This window comes from Vipera berus (assembly GCF_964194415.1).
Source record: "Vipera berus genome assembly, chromosome: 4".
NCBI lineage: Eukaryota > Metazoa > Chordata > Lepidosauria > Squamata > Viperidae > Vipera > Vipera berus.
In genome coordinates, this window is record NC_138206.1 from 37,359,235 (window position 1) to 37,382,779 (window position 23,545).

Here is a 23,545-nt window from a genome sequence, read left to right on the forward strand (position 1 = left end):
CCCCAAACCTCCCCAAACTTCGGCAGGTCTCGGACGGCGGTGGCTTGGGAGAGGTGCGGGCGATCCCGGAAGCACCAAAGCCTCGGCCGCGCACAAGTCCTCGGTAAGTTTTTTTTGTTGACTGGAGTATAAGCCGAAGTGGAATTTTTCAGCCCAAAAAGTGGGCTGAAAAATTCGGCTTATACTCAAGTATATACGGTATATGCCTGCTTATTAGGGCTTTCACACACCCCCCCAAGCGGCATTACAAAGTCAGCTTAATTGCCCCCAACAATCTGGGTCCTCATTTTACCTACCTCGGAAGGATGGAAGGCTGAGTCAATTATTTTTCTCTGTTTTAGATCACTCATCTATGACATATATTTTCAATGCAGCAGACAAAAAGGGGAGTCATTTAATAATCTTTGGTGAGAGCACACTTCAACACTGCATAATAACATGAAAAAGATGGAAGTGTAGACATGTGCAGGTCTTCTCTCAAAGAGGCCACACAGAATTCATTTGGCTTTGGTCCTAATTAAATGAATATAAGGTTATAACCACATGTTAATAATGTGTTCCTGTGATCTTCACTGTGGTCCTTTCAAATGATTCAGTAGGCATTTTTTTTCAGAGTCACTGAACATGTTGCAGATGCAACAGGTTTGCTTGTGTGTGTATATATGTATGTATGCATGCATGTATGCATGCATACCATACATCTGATACTGCAACTTTGGTCTGCTTCCAATAATATAAAAATTTAAAAAGAGTTAAAAACAATTAAAATTAGAAAAATTGAATACAGAAGTTAAAAGTTAAAAACCACGATGGTGGGCATTCTGGTGGTGAGAATCTTCTTTAGTTCATCAGCCAACCCCAATGTAACAGGTTCCTATTTGGGGCCTCAGGCCAAACAGCACAGCCACAGCTCTTCCAGAAGGCCAGGAACGTGAAGGCGAACTTCACCTCTAATGGCAGAATATTCCAGAGGGTGGGAGCCACAGCAGAAAAGGCTCTTGTGGATCCTGCCAGTCAAAATTCTTTGGTTGACAGGATCTGAAGTACGCCTTTTCCACTGGAAAGAGTAAGAAGTGTTAATCCCATTGGGGTGAGACAGTTCCTCAGAGTCCCTAGACTCACGCTACAGAGAGCTTTAAAAGTAATGAACGTCTTGAATTAAACCCAGAAGCAAACTGACAACCAATGCAACTTGCATAGTGGTGGTGTCACATGTGCCACCCAAGGGCCTACAAAACAGTGCACACTGCGCCACTACATTCTGTACCAATTGAAGCTTTCGAACACTCTTCAAGGATAGCCCTGTGTAGAGCATGTTGTAGTAATCCAATTGGGAGATGACCGGGGCATGACTGTATGCAGGGCCTCATGATCCAGGAAAGGGCACAGCTGGCTTACAACATGAAGTTGCACAAAGGCTCTCCTAGACATGACTACCACCTACTCTTTGAGCAGGGATTACGAATATAAAAGCCCCAGATTTTGCACTGGGTGTTTCAGGGATAGTGCAATCCCATCCAGAACTAAGAATGATAAATCTCAGGTCTTGCAGCCCCTTGAACCCTTCAGCTGAATCCTGTTGCCCCCCCCCCCATTGGTTTGTGCTTAAATTGTAAGCCGCCCTGAGTCTTCGGAGAAGGGCGGGATATAAATGGGATTAAAAATAAATAAATAAATTCCATTATAACTAGAGTCCATCAAATTTGAAGGCTTCTGTAATCCCCTGTTGTTTAATTGAAGGAAGAGTTGTTCTGTTAATAAACAGAACCAAGAGAAAATGCAAAGAAATAGCCAGGCAGATTTGACATTTATTAAATTGAGATGATTGCATATACACAAATAGATAGCATTTTAAATTGCCTTTTAGATTTCACTACTATGCTGTAAGAACACTGAAAGTATATTTACTCTGTCATGCATCTCTCCTGTCTTCCTCATGTTCTCTGCTTACATTGTTGGCTATTTCCAGTCTCATTTACTGTTTGTTTCATTTGTTTGCTTTGGGTCCCCCCGCTTTTTAACTACTTTTGGATTGTAAACATATTGTACATGAACTGTAGAACTTTTTAGTTTAGAAAGCAAATTGTAATATTTTAATCTATACTTAGTTTTTAAAGATTTATTATCAGCTTACTGTTCTTGGGTTGTTTACAGGTGCCAGAATTTATCTGTTTTCATCTAATTTGGCTGTAATAATCCCTCTTTTGGCGAACAGCAACATGATGTCAAATAGAAATAATCTTGTTTACCACAGTCTTGGAACAGGTATGTAATTCATTACTTATGGTAATGCTTCTTTAGCATTTAATGACCTAGAACTATTGACTAATTATGATACAGTCCAAGTTAGACTAGGCTGTTCATGATCATTAATGATCAAAATAACTTATTCACGGGTAAAATGTTCGGGATTGTTATAGCTACAGGAGTCATTGTTTGTATGTATTCTACACAAGATAAACTTTGGTTTCCTATCCTCCTAAGTAATGTTGCATCTCTAGTTTTATGCCTGTTTAAGAAACTAAGAGGATAGCAAATATATTGTTTCAGTATAACTTTAATTAGCAAATACTTGTTTACTAACATATGAAATAGCTACTGTGCAGTGAAAGTTAATCAATTTCAACTCCAGTTGACCTACAGCTTGGAAGGATCTTCTTTCCAAAACAAGCTGTTTGTATTAACCTGGAAGTGCTAATTAAGCCATAACAGAAAACATATTTAGCAAGAACATCATAAATAAGACAACATAATTTTTAAAAATAACGTGGCTGAGTAAAATTAGCAGTATTCATATTTTGCTTCTATGCTTGCTATGTTACTGAGCCAGTTGTTAGCTTCCATTTTTCTCTTGTATTTTGGTTATGATGATGTACTATGGATTTTTTTTTACTTACTAAGGATAGCTATATATTTTTATTGGACTGCTGTAAATTACTGTGAGTCTTTATTGATTCATCGTTATACAAATGGTACAAATAAATATTTTTCCCTATTCCTTTATTTCCATTGAAGTCAGTAGACTAAAGCATTGCATACAAATACAAAATACTGAAAGTAACTTTTGGAATTACATTTGAAACACATGCAAATGTTTCAATCTCTGGAATTTCCCAGATGATTTAGAGAGCTGCTGCTAATCAAAATAGACAATAGTGAGCAGGATTATTGCTTCCTCCTCTAAATCTCTTTAAGATTCCATATATTTAATCAGAACCAGATTTGCAGATGCTCAAAATCTGCTTTCAACAGCTTAATTTAAGTTTGGAATGAATAAAGGAACAATAATGAGCAATTTAGAGTGTTGTATGTGTTAGCACTTTAATAAAATTATTCTTGTATGTGCTGGGTGGAGTAATGCAAAGTTCTTGCTAATGCAGAATATTTTCCATGCTTTGTTCCTTCCCTGTTGCATATATTCTTTTTTTTAAAATACCACTAATAATTTGAAATGCAATTCAGGGAAATAATGCTGTGGTTTTTGTTAAAAACCTGCAAAGTCGGGAGATTTTCTCCAATATTGTAGGTCTTCTGCAAAAGATAAAAATGATCAAAAGTAAAGACAGGATTTAAAGGCTAACATATTTCAACCTGAAATTACAACCTGACTCTTCTAGCTTAATTAAATTATTTCTGTAGTGAAAAGTTGATTGCAGGAGTAAAAACAGAGTCTTGATATTGTGAATTGACCATGCAATAAACCTTAAGACTACAGTCCTCAGTTCACTTACATAAGAATTAACTAGTTGGACCCAATGGGAAATACTTCTAAAAACCCATGTATAAGATTGCAAAATTAACATCTTTACACCTTTATTTTTATGGATGCTGTCATAAGTTTCATCCAGATCCTAAGAAGTTCTCAGTTGAGTTTTACTGATTTTAATTGGTGGTGGGGATTAAAGGAAATGGGCCTAGGGGATCTTATATAACTCTGTTGTCTGGAGTGTTGGTCATCAGAGAACTATTAAATTTTATTATTCTTAAATCAGCTTCTGACATCCTCAATAAAGAATTTATGCTGGACCATGTGTTAGAAATAATGTTTATCAATCTGGTAACTATGATGAGAATGATCCAGTTGAATAATGCCCCTTTGTAACAATAAAACCCCTTTTCATGTAATGTATTGTTTCTACTTGCTAGCTAAGTTCCCCAATGAATCCAGAGATATTTGGAACAGAGAGAGATTGGAAAGCAATACAGGTAGTCCTCGTTTAGTGAATGTTCAAAGTTACAGCGGCACGGAAAAAAGTGACTTATGGCCATTTTTCACAGTTACGACCATTGCAGCATCCCCATGATCATGTGATCAAAATTCAGATGCTTGGCAACTGGTTCATATTTATGATGGTTACTGTATCCCAAGGTCATGTGATCCCCTTTTGCATCCTTCTGACAAGCAAAGTCAATGGGGAAGCCAGATTCACTTAACATCTGGGTTATTAACTTATCAACTGCAGTGATTCTCTTAAACAACTATTGCAAGAAAGGTTGCAAAATCGGGCAAACTCACTTAACAAATCTCTCACTTAACAATAGAAATGTTGGGCTCAACTGTGGTCATAAGTCGACTACCTGTACTCAGTCTATTGAGGAATTCTCTCCTTCTAGTTGAATAAATGACATTGCACACTGAGACCTCTCCCCCCTTCCCTTCAATTTATAATCCTTTATAAATTGGAGTGTAAAATTATTTGTCAGTGTTAACATCTACAGTGTTGAACTTCTATTTTTCAGGTTTTGTATAACAAGAATGTGGGTTGTTGTTGAAAAGGCTCAAATATATATAAAATAGAACACGGTTTTCCCGTAAAAGGGAAGTGTTTGTGACAATAACAATAATAACAACAACAGCGTTGGAAGGGACCTTGGAGGTCTTCTAGTCCAACCCCCTGTTCAGGCAGGAAACCCTATACCTGTGGTGGCGAACCTATGGTACGCATGCCATAGGTGGCACGCAGAGCCCTTTCTGTGGGCACGCGCGCCGTCACCCCAGTCCTAGGCCTTCAGCTGAGTTTTATAAAATCTTTTCGCTTTAGGCCTACGCCGTCGTGTGCAAAAAAAAAAAAGGTTTAATCAATCAATTTCAACTTCTCACGGGAAAAAAAAAGATCTCGCAAAGTTGGAATTTATTGAATTTTTAGTCCCACCCAGTCTGCCGTTACCACCGCAGCCATGCCCACCCAATGGGCCACGCCCACCAAATGGGCCACATCCAACCAATGGGCCACGCCCACTTAGCACCTGACAATACATAAGTGGGTTTGGGGTTGCAGTTTGGGCACTTGGTCTCTAAAAGGTTCACCATCTCTATACCATTTCAGACAAATGGTTGTCTAGTCTCTTCTTTAAAAATTCCAGTGTTGGAGCATTCACAACTTCTGGAGACAGGTTGTTCCACTGATTACGTAATTGTTTTAACTGTCAGGAAATTTCTCCTTAGTTCTAGGTTGCTTCTCTCTTTGGTTGGTTTCCATCCGTTGCTTCTTGTCCTGCCTTCAGATGCTTTGGAGAATAGCTTGACTCCCTCTTCTTTGTGGCAACCCCTGACTGTGGCAACTGTATGACTCTGAATATTATAATGCCACTAATTTAATGTCCACCCGTTGCTTGTTGGGAGGAAAAATGAGGGAGACTGTTATAAAACAAATTTAAGTGGCAAGGATTCACTTAATTTAATGCATAAATAAAATTACTGAAACTAAGACAGCTATATCAGGCTGTTTCTGCCTTTTATTCAGTATAATCTATTACCTATTTGTAAGTAAGAATCTTGACCCTTCCCCCCTCCACTCATTTTTTTTCTTTCTTTGCAGGCAGCTAAGATAAATAGCTTATGCAGGAAATTTGTTTCTGGTACCACTAACATCACTGATTTGGTGGCGTCTCATCTTGCACAGGTCTATCTTGATTCTTTTTTGTATAATAGGACTGTTTAAAACTAATACTTTTTTCATCAAGTGATTTGAAAATAGTTTCTAAAATTATTCATCTTTATGTTCACTTCTACAAATTTGTTGTTGAATTCAAGTTGCATGGAGTATGAATTTAAAAGTACTGGAAGATAGGAAAAAAGAATAATTCACTTGTTAAAACTCTTTCCTGTTCTTCTCTTTTTTTTTCTTTTTACAGATTCCAACAAGATGTTGGAAGAATATGGCCATATGCAAAACCAGGTGGAATTACAAAATGCCAGTTTGGGAAAAGAGGTAGTTACGAATTCTCTTGAAACTGATCTTCAGCATATAATGGACAAACTCAGCCAAAAAAAATACTCATCCAGTCTAAAATTAAAAACAAACGAAGACTATTCTGGTTCTTATTTAACTCTCTCCCAGCCTCTGGCACCTAAACTGAGCCCTGCATCCAGTGTTAAAAGTATGCCATCTGTTTCTAAAATTCAGGGAATCAAACCTTTGGCTTGTGAGAACTCTTATCTTTCAGACAAAAATGCTTCTCTAAAGCATATGGGCCCCATTTCAGGCACATTCTCATCGTTAAGTGGGTGCAGCCTTGGAAAGAAAGACTTTGATATTTATGCTACCAGGGAAAATGAAAAACAGTTTGGACTTCTGAGTAGATTTCCCTATTCAAAGTTCAGTCAGAAGAATAAATCTCATGATAGTGTCTATTTCCCAGGAGCACTGGACGGGTGGAAAAACTCTGGATCTCTTCTTACAATGTGGAATGGGAATTCAGGAAATGATATCATTATTTCACCATTCGGCAGCTCTGGAGCTGCCAGTATGCCCTCTAGTCCAAAACAAAGCAGGAAAATGAATATACATGACATTATGTCGGTTCAGGCTAGGTCAGCTAAACAAAAGGATTCAGCAATGGAAGCTCTGGGGCCCAGAACCAGAAAACATCCGGGTGGTTCATTGAGCCACATGGGAGTTTATAGTCGGTCATTGCCCAGGCTTCATAAATCAGCAGAAAGCCAACTCACACCACTGAGTTTACCACCAAGAAACTCTTTTGGGAATTCCAAAAGAAAGAAGACTATTGAAAAAGATTTTCTACCTCAGAATATACTGGATGCCGACAATTACCTTCATTTTTCTTCTTGCACTTCAGGAATATTGCCATACTCAAACTTTGCACCTGAAGTGAATTCCTATGTAAATTCAACTCTCAGTGTTTCTGCAAGCCCCCGGATAGCTAGGAAAATGCTTCTGGCATCCACTTCCTCATGTGCATCTGATGACTTTGATAAAGTTGGATTGTCAGGAACAAGCCCTAGTAATTCATTTATTCCCTTTGATGCTGAGAGAGGGTTTCCTGCAAGAAGAAGAATTTCCAATGGCTCCATGGAGTTTGATGAAACAGATTTGGAAAGCCATAGGCAGACTCCTTCCATTCGAGAGAGAAAGAGCAGCATTAGTTCTGTTTCTGGAAGAGAAGACCTAATGGACTACCACAGGAGGCAAAGAGAAGAAAGGCTGAAAGAACAGGAAATGGAGAGACTGGTAATACATTTTTTCCCAGTTAATTTCTAACAATGTTTGCTATTACCATATCAAATATTACCCTTAAAGTTACTTATTATATATGCAGCTGTTTTAGTTTACAATTCAGGTGTTTGGTTTTTCATGTGCACCAGTGTTGGCCAAGGCACGAAAATTGGTCAAATCACATCCTGTTTTAAAAATCTAAGCAGTGCAAGGAAGCCATCTATATGGGGTAGGAACTTGAAAGAACTTGATGGTGCTTCGACTTGTGTGTTCTGAAAAAATGATCAGGCACTTACGAACCACAAATTATATCCTGCAGGGACCCAGTATTTCAGGGGAAAAAAATGTTGACACTGTTGTTTTGCAGTGGTAGGATATGTAAAACATGTTTCCCACCTGAGTTCTATAAATTATAGTCATAGGCATTACTTCAACAGAGAATATTTCTGTTTTGGATCAATCAAAATTGGTATATATTAAACCTAGGCAGCTCTAAACAGTTCAGCTTGCTTTTAAATTATCTAAAATTAATATTCTTAATATTGTTAAATATAAGAATTTTTATTTTTTTATGTTTAAGGTGACGTGATACTCATTATTTTTTTTTAAAAAAAACTCTATTAATTTAAGCACATTGAATAGTTCCGATATCTTAGAGAAAAACCTTAAGTCATCTGTGATTGTTTTTCAACTCTGTGAAACATTTTATGGTAGGAAAACATAATTGTCAAGAATATGTCAGAAATGAATATATATCTTAGAAATGAAATTTTGATAAATGGAAATTCACGATATATTTCATTTTATGGGTGTAATGCGCAAATACTTGCCCAAATACATTTGTCTTCACTTATTCCCACTTAATTGAGTGACCCTTGCAGACAAGGACTCCTTTGCTTGGAATTGTTCCCATTGTCTTTTGTTTGTGGCAAAAAATGGCAGTCATTTAAACAAAAGTTGAGTACATGTGCCAAATATAGTAGCAGTTTATTTGTTCTGAGGAAATTGTCCTTTCAACCTCATCTAATTAAACAGATAAAGTGCACACTGCATTGAAGAATAACTAATTAGTGTCAGAAGAAAGGAAAGAGCAAATTGGAGAAAGAAAACCACACTGTTAATCATAGGCACAATCTAGTTCAGTCTTCTGCTGCAGTTAGCTTGGAACTTCTAGGTCTGATAAAGCTGATAAAATAAGTCTCTGTCTACAGAATGTCTGCATTTAATATTTAAAAAGTGAATTGACATAGTCCAGAATAAAGGCACTGGTACAGTATGGGGGAAAAAACCTGAATTCCTAGGTTCCAGTCCCGCCCTCCCCGCTTAATGTATGTACAGTTTACAGTTTTCCTTTTTAAAAATAACTTTGTTTTTTGTATGTGCTTGAATTAGAAAAACCTCTATGATGAAACTACTATGGACACCTTAGGGATGGGCAGAAAACCATAGATGGGTATAAAACTGATATAGAATTGTCTCATAGCTAGACACTAATTCTGGGTCGCCAAAGATCACTCTGTATTGGTTTTGATAGAAAGAGGGAGAATATTCTGTACAGTATTTACTGCCTCCATCTAGTAATTGTCTGGATTTTTGTATCCAAGAACTTTTCCTAGCTAACTATTGAAAAAAAATAGTCATTAAAGAGTACTGAAAATGGTTTTAATTTTGCAATTCTCATTTAAGTCAGTAGAGGCTGATCTATGTAGCCTGGGAAGCAGTATAAACCCAAGATATTTTGTTTCCTAAGATGGTAGAATCAATGGTTTACCTTCTTTAGTCAATTTACATATTACCCAAAACTGATAATGTTACTTTATGTCCCCTCAAAGAAGGCGCATAGAAGTGACAGAAGGACTTATTTCACACTATATAATAACATTTTTTTTTAAAAAAGAACAGTAAATTAAGAATCTGCTGTTCTTTCATTACATTTTTATTATATGCTTGATGGGTTTGCCTCAAACAGTGACAGATAGTCTTTTTAGGATAAAGATCATATGTTTTGGTCATATAATACGCTGGGGATTGAGTGATACAATGTAGAACAGTCTTTAAATTAAAAATAGTTTTAAAAATTGAATTCCCTCCAAAAAATGTGTCTTAACATCTTATGAAATTGCATAAAAGTTTGATATGTTTGCATGATTTCTTAAGCAAGATTGTTGAAATATCTGGCAATTGTATGAGATTCTGTTTTATTATAAAATATTTTTATTTTAATTTACAGTTCGGGTTCCAGGGCTTGATGTCCATTGATGAAAATGGAAAAATGCATGTCTTTTGAATGGCATATAACCATTGTTGTGCAACAATTAATGTGATACTCACTAACCTACCTCACAGGATTGTTGTTATGGGAAAAATAGGTGAAGTTTTTTTTATTTTTTTTAATTCCATTTATATCCCGCCCTTCTCCGAAGACTCAGGGCGGCTTACAAGCTTAGCAGTAGCCTTCATTCTATGTATATGCCTGCTTATTAGGGCAGTTGGATATATTTGTTCCCTTGAGATATTTATAAAAAATAAAATAAAAATAAATAAATAAATAAATAAATAAATTAAATAAATAAATAAAAAATAAAAAAAATAAAAAATAATAAAAAATAATAATAAAGGTGGGATACAAATAAATGCTTGAAAACTCGGAAAAGCAGGGGAATATGCTTCAGAAGCAAAATATAGCTTCTGCGACAGATGTCCTAAAATCCTAAAAGTAATCAGAAATATTCCTACATTGTGAAAGCTCTTGATATTGGTGTAACAATTAATGAAAAAAATATATAATGAATTATTTTGAGGATTTTTTCAATTATACCTTTATAAAGGCTGAACGAAATCATTTTCTGTTTAGAGACAGGATAAAGGTTTTTTTTCCCCCAAATTTATTTGACAGCTGTTTCCTTTGCACAGTTTTGTTTTTCTGAACAGGATGTACCAAGTCCACTTGCTTTGAAACATATTAAAATTTAAAGTGAGTGCATGTTTATGTATAAAGGAATTTCCTTTCACTTAATTGGTTTTCTGTTTTTAGCATCCTGGTAAGGGTAATTGTTGTGAAAGATCCTAGATTGGAATATACATTCAAACATTGTGGAGGCGTTCACAAGTAGGATAATGCATCCATTTGATAAATGTTTTGAAGGTCAACTCACTTGAAGTTCTAGTTCAGTTGTCCTTTTGAGAAGCTTCTTGAGGTTAAAACCTTTGGTTGCACTGCTACAACCACTTTTTGATTCAGCTGCACTTGGAGGGGGGGAAATCAGAACAAAGAGAAACCCAAATTCCATTGAAATTAAGTGAATTTGACATTTTATTCCTTTGAAAAAGAATATAGGTTCTATATTCAGAATTCTGATTTTAAAATTCTAAATTTAAAGTTAACAATGGCAAACATCCAGATAGGCAAGCAGTTGAATGGAAAGAATTTATTGTTAGAGAAAAAAATGAGCACCTTAAAAAAATTGAGAGATAAGAAAGATACTAAGCTTTGTCTGTGAATATACCTCATTAAACTCATTGTGATCTGAAGATGCATTTGAAGCAAATAGACAGGCAGAGACTGGGGCTATCATATGCTCTAAAAATCCAGACCGCTGGAAAGAATAAGAATTTTTAAGAGTTTTCTGCATCTGACATTTAATGTTTCCCCAGATTTTTACCATTTAGATCTGGTAATCCTAGAACTGTCTCAATTTACAATACCCTAGAGGCAGGCAATATAAAATATATATTTTAAATGTTTGAAATATGTGAAAATTCTGAATCAAATTTTGTCAGGCTGAGAATGAAAAAGAAAGAGAGAATACTGACATGAAAGCAAACACTTGAGTTATTTTTCTTGTTCTGTTTATTCTGAACTAAACTACAAAGGCCATTTCTAGCAAGGCAGGTAAATACCTAGTTATATGTCAAAGGTGAGTCAGTATCTATACTTAGAAACTGTGAACAAACAATATATTTTTCTGTAAAACAATAACATTTTTTTCAATTTGTTACCAGATAACCACTTATTAGTAAATGCATTTCAAATATGGTTTTCACATTTACTGCTGAAGGGTTGGTTTTGGTTACTGGAGAAAGAGAAGGGACTATAATAACAAGAGAGTTTGATAACTTTGCCTCTAGTGCCTAAACTGAGAATTTCAGTTTTTTAAAGAAATTCACACTTTTACCTCTAGATGGCAGTCTTAAATTAAAAATAATTGATTTATATAGTCACATAATTTGGTTTCAGTTGTTTCATATCTCAGCAATGAATAAACTGCAGATGGGTCAATATGCTTACATTCTAATCCAGCAATCCTTTTAATATTCTCTGGACATGTGTATGTATATATATGTGGGGGGGTATGTATCTATACATATTAATTCCATATTCTTTAGGATGCTTCTTTTAAAAGGAAAAAAAAACCAATTTCTTTTCCTTAGTAAAGTTATGCATTTATTACATAGAAATATGATGCTCTTTTGTATATTTCTCAGAATAGCACTTAGTAATAGCACTTATGCTTATATACCACTTCACAGTACTTTACAGCCCTCTCTAAGCGGTTTCACAGAGTGAATGAATGAACCTTTATTGTCAAAGTACAACCATGTATACATTGAGATTGGCTGAGCCTCCCTTCGTGCCTCCACCCCCCAGCTTACAGTGACACAAACCCTCCACCTTATTACACCATGTGAACTAATTGCACAACACACCGGCCTCGCAAGTCAATTATGCATAAAGTTTATAAAAATTATTTCCCATTCAAAAGCCTTAACAGCCCATGGATAAAAGCTGTTTTTCAGCCTGTTGGTGCGGCTGGCTATACTCCTATATCTCCTACCCGATGGTAGGAGAGTAAAGAGATACCGTCCAGAGCGTGAGTCGTCCCTGAGAATTTTCCTCACTCTTCCAAGTCAGCGAGCCCTGGCGATGTCATCAAATGGTGTCAGGGGCAGCCCACAATGTCTTGTGCTGTGCTCACCACCCTCTGTAATGCATATTGCCCCCAATAATCTGCGTCCTCATCCTTGGAAGGATGAAAGGCTGAGTCAACCTTGACCAGGTGAGACTCGAACTGCCAAACTGCTGGCAGCCAGCAATCAGCAGAAGTAGCTTGCAGTACTGCATTCTAACCACTGTGCCACCATGGCTCATGAATGGTGACTATTAAACAATTTTTAACGAAATGTTATTGCACAGTGGCTTTAACTGTATATGTATACAGAGCTTATGGATGTATGATTATTACCTAGTTTTTTTAACTGCCTAGAACCATGGTGGCAAACATGGCATGCAGAGCCCTCTCTATGGGCACTCGCGCCATCGCCCCAGTCCTAGGCCTTCAGCTGGGTTTTATAAAATCTTTTCGCTGTAGGCCTCTGCTGCCGTTTACAAAAAAAAAATGTTCAATCAATCAATTTCAACTTCTTGTGGGGAAAAAAATGTTCTCACAAAGTTGGAATTGATTGATTGAACTTTTTAATCCCACCCAGTCTGCTGTAACCACTGCAGCCATGCCCACCCAATGGCCCACGCCCACCCAAAGGGCCATGCCCACCAGGCACCCGATGATACATAAGTGGATTTTGGGTTGCAGTTTGGGCACTCGGTCTCTAAAAGGTTCACCATCACTGGCCTAGAACCTTAAAAGCAAAGAAACCAATGATATTTGTTCGTATATAATCAGAGGTTGAAGTCAGTTATCTGGATAGGTTTAGGTAGGACATTAGCTACCATGTGATAGCCATGTAATTTTATTGTGAATTACATTATTGTGAATTACATTGATGTAATAATCCACACTGCACCTGCACTACTGTGTTCACTTCTGGACAACACACTTTAGGAATAATGATTTTATCAGACTGGATCATGTCAGAGGACAGCAGCCAGGATGGTAAGTGGCATGCAATAATAATAATAAAATAATGACAGCAGGTTTGTAGTTTACTTTGGCTGGCAAATAAGACACCGAAGAGATGATAGCTCTTTTCATTATAAGAAACTGCAGAATTATTAAGATCTGTTCCATAAGACAAAAAAAAGAGAAAAATAATTTATTAATAACAAGAATAATACATAAAATAGGCTTTCTTTGAACATTGGGAAAAATCATCAGTAAAAGTTATTTAACAATGAAAAATTATCTTGGGAGATGGTGAACCCTTTTTCATGGAGCTGTTTAAATAGAGAGGATGATAATTTAGCAGAAGGTTGTAGGAGTAAATTTCATTGAAAGATGATCGAACTAGATTAGGGGTGTCAAACTGCTGGCCCTCAGGCCAGATGCATCATGCAGAAGCCGCACCCACCCTATTGCTGGCAATGGCAAAACCGTCCCGATACGTTGTGCAACGTCACATGACGTCCCGAGTTTGACATGTTTGAACTAGATGATCCAAGGCCCCTTCCAATATTTTATGATTCTAGTAATAAAAAAGAAAAAGGCCTTAAAATTCTTTTGGAGTACATCTCTCATATTTGACTCTATAATTTGAAAGTTATTTTCCTACCACTTCCATTGAAAACCAGAGATTTGGTGACCAATCACTCAGATCAGCTATCTATAATTTAAAATACAATATTCTACATAAAGATGAATTTTGGCTATGTATTTACATACTGTATACATATTTGAATTGGCTTGAAAAACACAGTTCACTGTAAATTTGTAGAATGAAAGTACAGTGAAATAAGGAATAGTTGGAGACCTGTGATGAAAATAGATACCACAAAATAGCAGCCCAAAGAATTTCCTGCACATAAGTTCTCTGATATCATGTTGTGCCCTTTGAAATAGAAATGATGTAATGTAACATGTTTCCCAATTACCACTGTTGTAGTGATTAAAACCAAGGGAAGTATATTTCTTGCTTAAAAGGAGAAGCATTTTTACAAAAACGGGGTAAGCAGCAAGAATTTGTCATTTCTTACTATTTTCAGCTTGTGTGTGTGTGTGTGTGTGTGTGTGTGTGTGTGTGTATACACAAGTGCAAGAGAGGGAAACTTCATTTTTACCAATTTGTGTTTTTAACTGGTGGGGTAGATATTTTTTAGCAAAGAATAGAAATCTGTATAGTGCCAAGATAGCATTCAGTCCAAAAGTAAGAGTTTGGTACATATCGTTAAAGTACACCTCAGCTGCATTCATTTGGAACTGGGCAGAGGAAAATACGTGTGTGTGGGCTACTATCTGATACATCCTGCATTCTGAAGGTTGAGTGAGGAAAAAGATACCAAAACGAACATATCCTGTTGGTATATGTGGGGGTGGGCTCAGTGAACAAGCATTGTTTATTTCAGTTCTTAATAACTGCTGTGAAGGTAGCATTAAAGTCAACAAATAATGGCTGAATGTTGGTGTTCCTGGCCAGCAGTCAGACGAAGCTTTCAGAAATGGGTTGGGTACTCAAAGGATTCAGCTTTAAGAGGAAGAGAAAAAACACTGTTTAAGCCAAAGAAGAGAGAGCTGAAGGCTTACGGTGAAAATGCTTGGAGGGAAGAAAGGAGTTTTAAGGTGCAAGGATTTCATTGTCATTTTGTCTTTCTAATTTAGTGTTTTGTTTGAAAAGAGGGAGGAAGGGAATATAAATTAAGGGATAATTTAAACATTTAATTTTAATACCACATTTGAGCTTTTCTGTATACATAGGTTAGGCAGATTTAAAAATCAACTGCAAGTTGAATAGTTAGAGATTTTTTTTTCTTTTAATAAAGAAGTTTCTGCATTAATTTCATGGATATGCAAACATTTGATTATTCAGTTTGACACCTCACCCAATTCCTGCTAAAATAAAGGGTTAAGCAGACTTCAGTACTTATGTGCATTTATTTAGGATTATATCCTTTTAACTTAACAAGCTTTTCTAAGTAATTAGGCAAAGACTTCGATTACATCTAATGTCTTTACCTTTGCTTTCTCTTATCTTTGCTTTTAAGGAAAAGAGGAATTTGAATTCATTGTTTCGGGTTATCTTGGGAAATGAGCACCTCTTTTGAAATACAGGTAGTGCTCAACTTACGACCACTATTGAACCCCAAATTTATGTTGCTAAGTGAGAAATTTGTTAAATGAGTTTTGCCCCATTTTACAACTTTTCTTGTCACGTTTGTTAGCTGAATCACTGCAGTTGTTAAATTAGTAACACAGTTGTTAAGTGAATCTGGTTTCCCCGTCGACTTTGTCAGAAAGTCGTAAAAGCCAATCACATGATCTCGGGACACTGCAACTGTCATAAACATGAACCAATTGTTAAGCATTTGAATTTTAATCACATGACCATGGGGATGCTGCAGTGGTCATAAGTGTGAAAAATGGTCATAAGTCACTTTTTTCAGTGCCGTTGTAACTTTGAATGGTCACTAAATGAACTGTTTCAAGTTGAGGATTACCTGAACTATGAAGAATATGTATCTTGAGATGAAGCTTCTCAGTATATGTTCGTTGTTACTGCTTTTTAATGCAGAGTAGATTTCTATGGTACCTTAGTTCGCAGATTGAAAAATACATTCTCTTAAAATTGTAACATATTACACTTAAAGATAGAAAGCTCTTGAGCTAGCAATAGATTTTGTAAGATTGTCATGTTGTAAAATGACTGGACTTTCTCAATACATGTGATTCAGCAACCCAGTTAGATGTTACTAAAGTGAAATTATTCGTACAATTTTCTGCTCATGCCTCCTTATGCTAATATAATTTTTACCATCAAATCACTTGCTTTCAGACCAATTATGGAAACATAAGAAGAAATTCCAAGGGGGCAGAGTATAAGGACATTGATTTTTTAAAAGAAAAATAAAATTATCTATACTTTTTCTTTTAAAAATGTCTTACATGCAGAAGACTTATGAAAGACATAATCTTTGATGGGTTCTTTATTAGTAGGTAGCCACCTTTAGATATGTAGAACAAAATTTGTTGCAGACCTGAAATACAAAAGTGTAACTGTCTAAGAGAGTGTTATCTAATGGGAAATTCCCATATTAAAGCCATAAAGCTAAAGCTATAAATATTTATTTACCGTATTTTAAACAAATTTATAGGCCACCCAATTCACAATGTTGACTCTGGGTGATTTACAGCATTAAAATATAGCAGGTAAAAAACCATAAACTTTACACACTCACCCCAGCCACTTATTGACTCCATATCAATGAAGAGTCCTCAGATATGCTGACAAAACCATGTATTCAAGGTCTTTTAGAAAAATAACAAGGTTTTACTTTGTTAAGTAATTCAGTCTCTGGGAGAATGATAGTCCAAAGAGAGGGAGGCACCGTAGAGAAGGCCGTTTCCTTGGTCCTACAAGGGGTGGGTGCCTCTATAATAGAGGGACCTACAACATACCTTTTCCTTCCTGTTCTGGTGGGCTGGGGAGATGTGGTAGTTCATAGGACTTCAGTGAAAAAAAAAGGAATATGAGGAAAGCAAGAGAAGACAAAAACCACACAAAATTCAAAGCAAAATCAATAGCAGAGTACTTGAATAGTCTTACCTTTTAGTTAATGCTAAAAATTTATTGCGGACTTAAAATAGATAGGTTTTTATTTCCTTGGATGCCATAAGATAGCCTTCGTTCTTTCTTTTATACTTTTTTATGTTGTGAAATATTTTCACTTTTATAGAATGTGGAAGAAATTACTTTTACTTTTATTGTCATTTTGCACAATTGAATATTTATCTATCAATTAATCAAATTTATTTGCTGGCCATCTCACGGTTCATGATGACTCTGAGCGCCTTGAACCACAAACTATATTCAGCCTCTGATTTTATGAGTTCATTAATAAATTCTAAATAAATGAAGGTGGGTGGGGTGAAACTGTCTTTCTTAGGGCCATGTGATTGAATTTGAAGGTGCTAGCTAATTTTCACTGGTGGTGCCATTCTGATTATTCATTGGATTCTGATTATCCATGAATACTGAAGTTCTCCTTTAATCTGTGTATTCAATATAAATATTATTCATAATTTAGAATAAAGTTTGGTTGACATTGGTAGTTTCTGTATGCCTGAAAAAAAGTTATGAAGCCCACAAAATATGTGAAACTGTGGTATATATCTTACCGTACTTTTAATTATTTGTTTCAATATTAGGAGCGTCAGAGACTAGAGACCATTCTTAATCTGTGTGCAGAATATTCCAAGCCTGACAATGAACCTGCCACAATCACTACTGTAGCTGATGTTCAGAAAATTAATAAAGAACTTGAAAAACTCCAGTTGTCTGATGAAGATTCTGTCTTTGAAGATTCTCAGATAATAGCAGACTCAAGATTCAGAGATCATTTGCAGCTTCCAGCTGAAGATTCTGATTTCTCTGAATTCAGTGATCTTGGACAAAATTCTATGGATTTCTTTTCCTCAAGAGGAATCAGAACGAATAAGCATTTAAATGGCAACAGGACGAGTTCACCTTTATCTTCTGCTTTCCTGAAGGATGTCACTGAATCTCCCTATCTAAGCATTATGTCAAAGGTAAATAGAATACTTTTCTGGTAGAAGGATCAGTAGATATCTCCTGTAAATTTTAACTGTTAGTTGTTGTTGTTGTTGTTAGTTGCGAAGTCGTGTCCGACCCATCGCGACCCTATGGACAATGTTCCTCCAGGCCTTCCTGTCCTCTACTATCTTCTGGAGTCCATTTAAGCTCACGCCTACTGCTTCAGTGACTCCATCCAGCCACCTCATTCTCTGTCGTCCCCTTCTTCTAGTGCCCTCAATCTTTCCCAGCATTAGGCTCTTCTCCAGTGAGTCCTTCCTTCTCATTAGGTGGCCAAAGTATTTGAGTTTTAGCTTCAGGATCTGGCCTTCTAAAGAGCAGTCAGGGTTGATCTCCTCTAGGACTGACCGGTTTGATCGCCTTGCAGTCCAAGGGACTCGCAGGAGTCTTCTCCAGCACCATAGTTCAAAGGCTTCAATTCTTTGGCGCTCAGCCTTTCTTATGGTCCAGCTTTCACTGCCATACATTGCAACTGGGAAGACCATAGCCTTGACTATACGCACTTTTGTTGACAGGGTGATGTCTCTGTTAGTATATTTTGCCAAATGCAATTCCAGACATACTTAGTTTTTTTTCTTTTTAGGACTGTTCCAAAGACTTTTTTTGAGGGTGGGTGGGAGAGGGAAAGAAAGTTCTGGAGGCACACACAGATTTCAGTGTAGTGTGTGATTGACTATCATTATCAATATACAAAAGGAAGCTGTGTAATTTTCAGATGCCACTTCTGTTCAGCAAAAGCTACTTTCCAGAAAAATGTATCTTCCTTTGATATGGCAGGAAGAAATCATAAGCATCATCACACAGATTGCAGTTGTATCACTAAAGAGGGCAGCGTTTTCATTTTATATGTTTTATTTTATATATCTGGCTCAAATAGATTATCTTCAAAATGTCTAGAGTAAATGATCAAGAGATACTTTTAATAAGGGAAAAAACCGTATCCCTTCTCTTCTTTTTTTCCTGTTCAAGTCAATGTTGAGTCTTGGTGACTGTCTGGGCCAGTCCAGGTTTGTAGGGGTTTTTTTGGCAAGATTTTTGGAAGTAGTTTGCTATTGCCTGAGAGAATGTGACTGTGCAATCAAGGTTGCACAAATGCCTAAAGTAGCGCTAGAACTCACTCCCTCCCACTTTCAAGGCTGATTCCTTTTACCACAGCGTTGTAGGAAACGCTCTAAATAGGATTTCTAGAATTACATTTTTAAGTATTTTTGTACCAAGCTTTGAAATGATTTAACAATTATTATGCTTTGTGCATGCTTTTGTGTTTGTGCTTAATTTGTTTATAGAAAAAATATGAAAATGAATGAATATTCTGGAACTACTGTAACCAAACTAGATTATTTAACATGTATATTAGGTTATTATTATTAAATTTTAGGTTGGTTGTTTTTAGGAAAAGAAAGAAAAATGATAATTGCATGCTTATCCTTTAAAAACTCTTTTTAAAAAAATGCAATTACTGATTTGTTAACAGTCACCAGAATGCATAAGCAATGAACAAGTAACATCAGAACTTAATCAAATGGAAGAACAGCGCATTATAATACTAAATAACCTGGAAGAACTTGAACAAAAGATCAAAGACTTAAATGATCAGATGGATGAATCCTCCAGAGAGGTATAAGATCTCTTTTGTTTATTTCAGATCTTTAAATCTGCTATAAATTCTTGTTATAGAATCCATACTTATACAGATAATTAAAATGGCATTTCTCATAAAGAATATTTCATGACCACAAATAAAGTGAATATTCAAAGAAATATATCTGTTAACTTCACCCACAATATTGACTATTTCCTTTAGCACTTTCCTACATGGAATTAGCCCTAGATATTATTATATGTCAGATACAAAACTAAGATAGGTTAGGATAATTAGATTTAGCAGTTATAATCTAGACTGTAAATTGGATACTGGTAAATTAGGCCTTAATTTAAGCCTCTAAGTGTTATTTAGTATAGAGATGAGCAACATACACATTTAATGAATTTAATCAGTAAATAATTTGGGGCTACACTCTTGCTTTTCATACCGCCAATGAAATTATACGTATTAGTTCAGAATTAAATCCCGTATATATTAGGATTTATTCTGTACTATATCTTTAAAGAATTGTACCCTTGAAGATTTGTCTGGCAGAATATTATAGTATGTTGTACTTACATTTTGTAAATATAAAAACATTACAGATAGATAGCAGTTTGAATTAACTACTCCTGGTAATGATAGCCAATATGGCAATTGCTATGGATACTGTATGATGTTCAGTAAATTGTACTTCTGAAAGCCCAGAGAATCCAAAGGCATGAGCCATGATGACGCAGTGGTTAGAATTGGAGGCTAACTCACTCCTCGCTGCCAGGAGTTTGATCATGGAATGGAATGGAATGGAATGGAATGGAATGGAATGGAATAGAATAGAATAGAATAGAATAGAATAGAATAGAATAGAATAGAATAGAATAGAATAGAATAGAATAGAATAGAATAGAATAGAATAGAATGGACCTTGGAGGTCTTCTAGTCCAGCCCCCTGCTCAAGGTTCACTCACTGACTCAAGGTTGGTAAAGTGAGGACCCAGATTGCTGGGGGCAATATGTTGACTCTGTAAACTCCTTAGAGAGTGCTCTAAAGCACTATGGAGCGGTATATAAATCTAAGTGCTATTGGTAAAGCATCCTCTCAGTCCATTCCTACTAATCAGCCCAATTACATACATTTCCATTAATTTTATTTTCTTGAAAATCTTACTTTTGCTCCAATGTGCTAGTGCGATGATTTGTCACAAGGAAGTTCTTAAACTACAAGGCAAAAGAGCTAGGCATTCTATGAAAATAAGCTTGTTGAAGTTTGATTTAGGCATTCAATATTTTTGAGCATTTTCTGTTCATTTAGATATGTTCATCTGTTTAAAACATTATGGCTTCCTAAGAACAGTGTTTGCTGTATATCACATATAAATAAGCCTTCAAGATATACTGTATGTTGGAATTACTTTATGAAGGAGATTGAGGCGGAGAATTTTTTTTATGTTCTTAGACGGATATGGAATGTGCCCTGTTGGAAGCAGAGCAGAAATCTGAAACAGCTGAACTGCTCAAGGAGAAGGAAATAGTAGATCATTTGAACAGGAAGATAGCAGAGTTGGAGAGAAATGTCATTGGTGAAAAGGCCAAGGTAAATAAGTGGATGATATCACATTTTTTCCATAGGGTTGGAATTTTAGAGAGAAGGGATTTTTTAAAAACTAGTCTCATGATACATTGTTTAAAATTAAAGGCAGAAGAAATGTTGCAACTAATTAAAAGACAACTGCTGATTATCCAAGTTTGTGGAAAATAAAATAGAAATAGAAATTAATACATTGAGATATTTATTATATCAGGTAATTAAAAAAATAGTACATTGAATTATAAACATTCTACAATTTTATAATTATATAAGAATCAAAGAGACTCTATAAGGTAAAGGTAAAGGTTCCCCCGCACATGTGTGCTAGTCATTTCCGACTCTAGGGGCCGGTGCTTATCTCCATTTCAAAGCCGAAGAGCCAGCGCTTGTCCGAGGACGTCTCCGTGGTCATGTGGCCAGCATGACTAGACGCCAAAGGCGCACGGAATGCTGTTACCTTCTCACCGTAGTGGTCCCTATTTTTCTACTTGCATTTTTACGTGCTTTCGAACTGGTAGGTTGGCAGAAGCTGGGACGAGTAACTCTGCTACGCGGCACTCGGGATTCGACCCGCCAAACTACCGACCTTCTGATCAACAAGCTCAGTGTCCCAACCCACTGAGCCACCGCGTCCCTTTAAGAGAATCTATAATACACCTTAAATATATACATTTTATATATATATATATATATATATCTATATCTCAATTGAAACATAATCTGTCTCATAATGAAAAAATGTGAATTAAATAGTTTACTCCTACAATCTAAGTGATAAGTGAACATCAACCATAGAATTGTTTACAATTAAACATTTGTAAACTTGAAGAAGAAGAAGAAAGAGCAAAAATGTCAAAGTACTGAATATATTTCATAGGCTCATATCATATATGACCATTAATTATATTACCTACAGTATCTTGGGAAGGAAAGAAATATAGGGTATTTATTAAATTTTAATGGATTATCTAAGGGTTAAAGAGATATGCAGTTAGAATACTATTGGTATATAAAGCAGAGGTCTCCAAGCTTTCCGAGCTCGAGGAACAGAGGGAAGGAGAACAGCTTCAAAATTGGTGTGCGCATGGGGCTATACACACTGGCACGACACTAGCAGCCCCATTTGTGCATGTGGCATGTGCTGATGCTCTGCGCATGCGCAAACAGCCGTGCACCCCATGGTGGCTAGTGGCCCATTCGTGCATGGGCAAACTGGCTGTGCCAACTGCCCGGGCTAGCAGTGCATGTGCAAACAGGCTGTAAACACGCACCCCATGCTAGCATTCCTGTTCATGCTGGCGTGCATGCGCAAACAGGGCCGCAGGTGCTAGCGCGAATGGGGGGAAATGCGCACCCACATGTGTGCTCACCAGCCAGCCGTTTCCACAGCCCACTGGTCAAGAGCCCACGGTCCGGTCCCGGGCCTCAGACCATAGAGTGGGGACCCCTAATATAAAGAATATCTAAAGGGAAACCCAGAGAATTTGAGGATATGCCTTTCTCTTCCTGCTGTAGTTTTGACAGCTTGAAAACATTTTCATTTCTAAGCAAGTTCCATGGCTTCTTTTGAAAAGCAAACAAAAGCTTAGAAAAAATAATTTGGGGAGATCAGATGTCAAGGGTGGATGCCCTTCCCAAATTTTTACAAATACGATCAAGTAGTTATATACTAAATGTATAATTTAATTGCTTTCATGCACAATAAAGTTTACTCTGGTCCCAGTTCAGCTCTGGTACATGCAAATCTAGTAGTTTCTTATTTGATATATCTTATTTCATATACACAGAACTACTTCAAATGCAGGATCTTCCCCATTTCCTTTATGGAGAGAAACAATATTATTTTATAGCAGTAGTGTTGGTTCATAGATTGGATTACCTTGCACCATTCTAGAAACTCATTAGAATGTCTATGCTATTCTTATTAGAGTGACAAGATTACATTTGTAATTGTTGCTTATGTTTATGTTTCAATCTGTTCTGAAGGCTTTCAGCACGTTTTTAAAACATAGAAAAAATAACCCTGTTTCAGTTAGGCATGCTTTGTTAGTCTTCTGTTAGTGAGGCATGTGCCACTCTACACATCACATATAACTGCTGGGAGGATGTGAAGGCAGAGGGTATGCTAGTTTGAATCTCCTCACTCCCACAGCCCCTGTTACTTAATACAGCTCATGAACTGTATTCATTCATTAGTGATGAACGAATCTTGTTGGCTTCCATTTCAGTTCCAGGAACAATTTAAAGTTTTAATGTGACTAATCCTATTACTTATTCTTCTCTTTAGAAGTTAGCCAGTTTCAATATTATGCTCAGTAATTAAATTGTAAAAGTATTTTTTTTCTATATAGTACATTGTAGAAAAAGATCTCTGAGAGAACTTTGGTAATTTATTTTATATTTTTTGTATTTTTT

General features: G+C 36.3%; 1 protein-coding gene across 1 annotated transcript in view; it reads left to right on the plus strand.

Moving 5' to 3' along the window:
• The first annotated feature begins 401 nt into the window (after positions 1 to 401).
• Positions 402 to 23,545, plus strand: part of PHLDB2 (pleckstrin homology like domain family B member 2) — a 52,584-nt gene continuing 29,440 nt past the window's right edge. The window contains exons 1-6 of the mRNA XM_081327612.1: positions 402 to 407; positions 2,155 to 2,265; positions 6,136 to 7,472; positions 17,552 to 17,932; positions 19,432 to 19,575; positions 20,999 to 21,136. Of these exons, the coding sequence (XP_081183738.1) occupies positions 2,220 to 2,265; positions 6,136 to 7,472; positions 17,552 to 17,932; positions 19,432 to 19,575; positions 20,999 to 21,136 (2,046 nt within the window). The 5' untranslated portion in view covers positions 402 to 407; positions 2,155 to 2,219. The remainder of the gene's footprint in view (positions 408 to 2,154; positions 2,266 to 6,135; positions 7,473 to 17,551; positions 17,933 to 19,431; positions 19,576 to 20,998; positions 21,137 to 23,545) is intronic.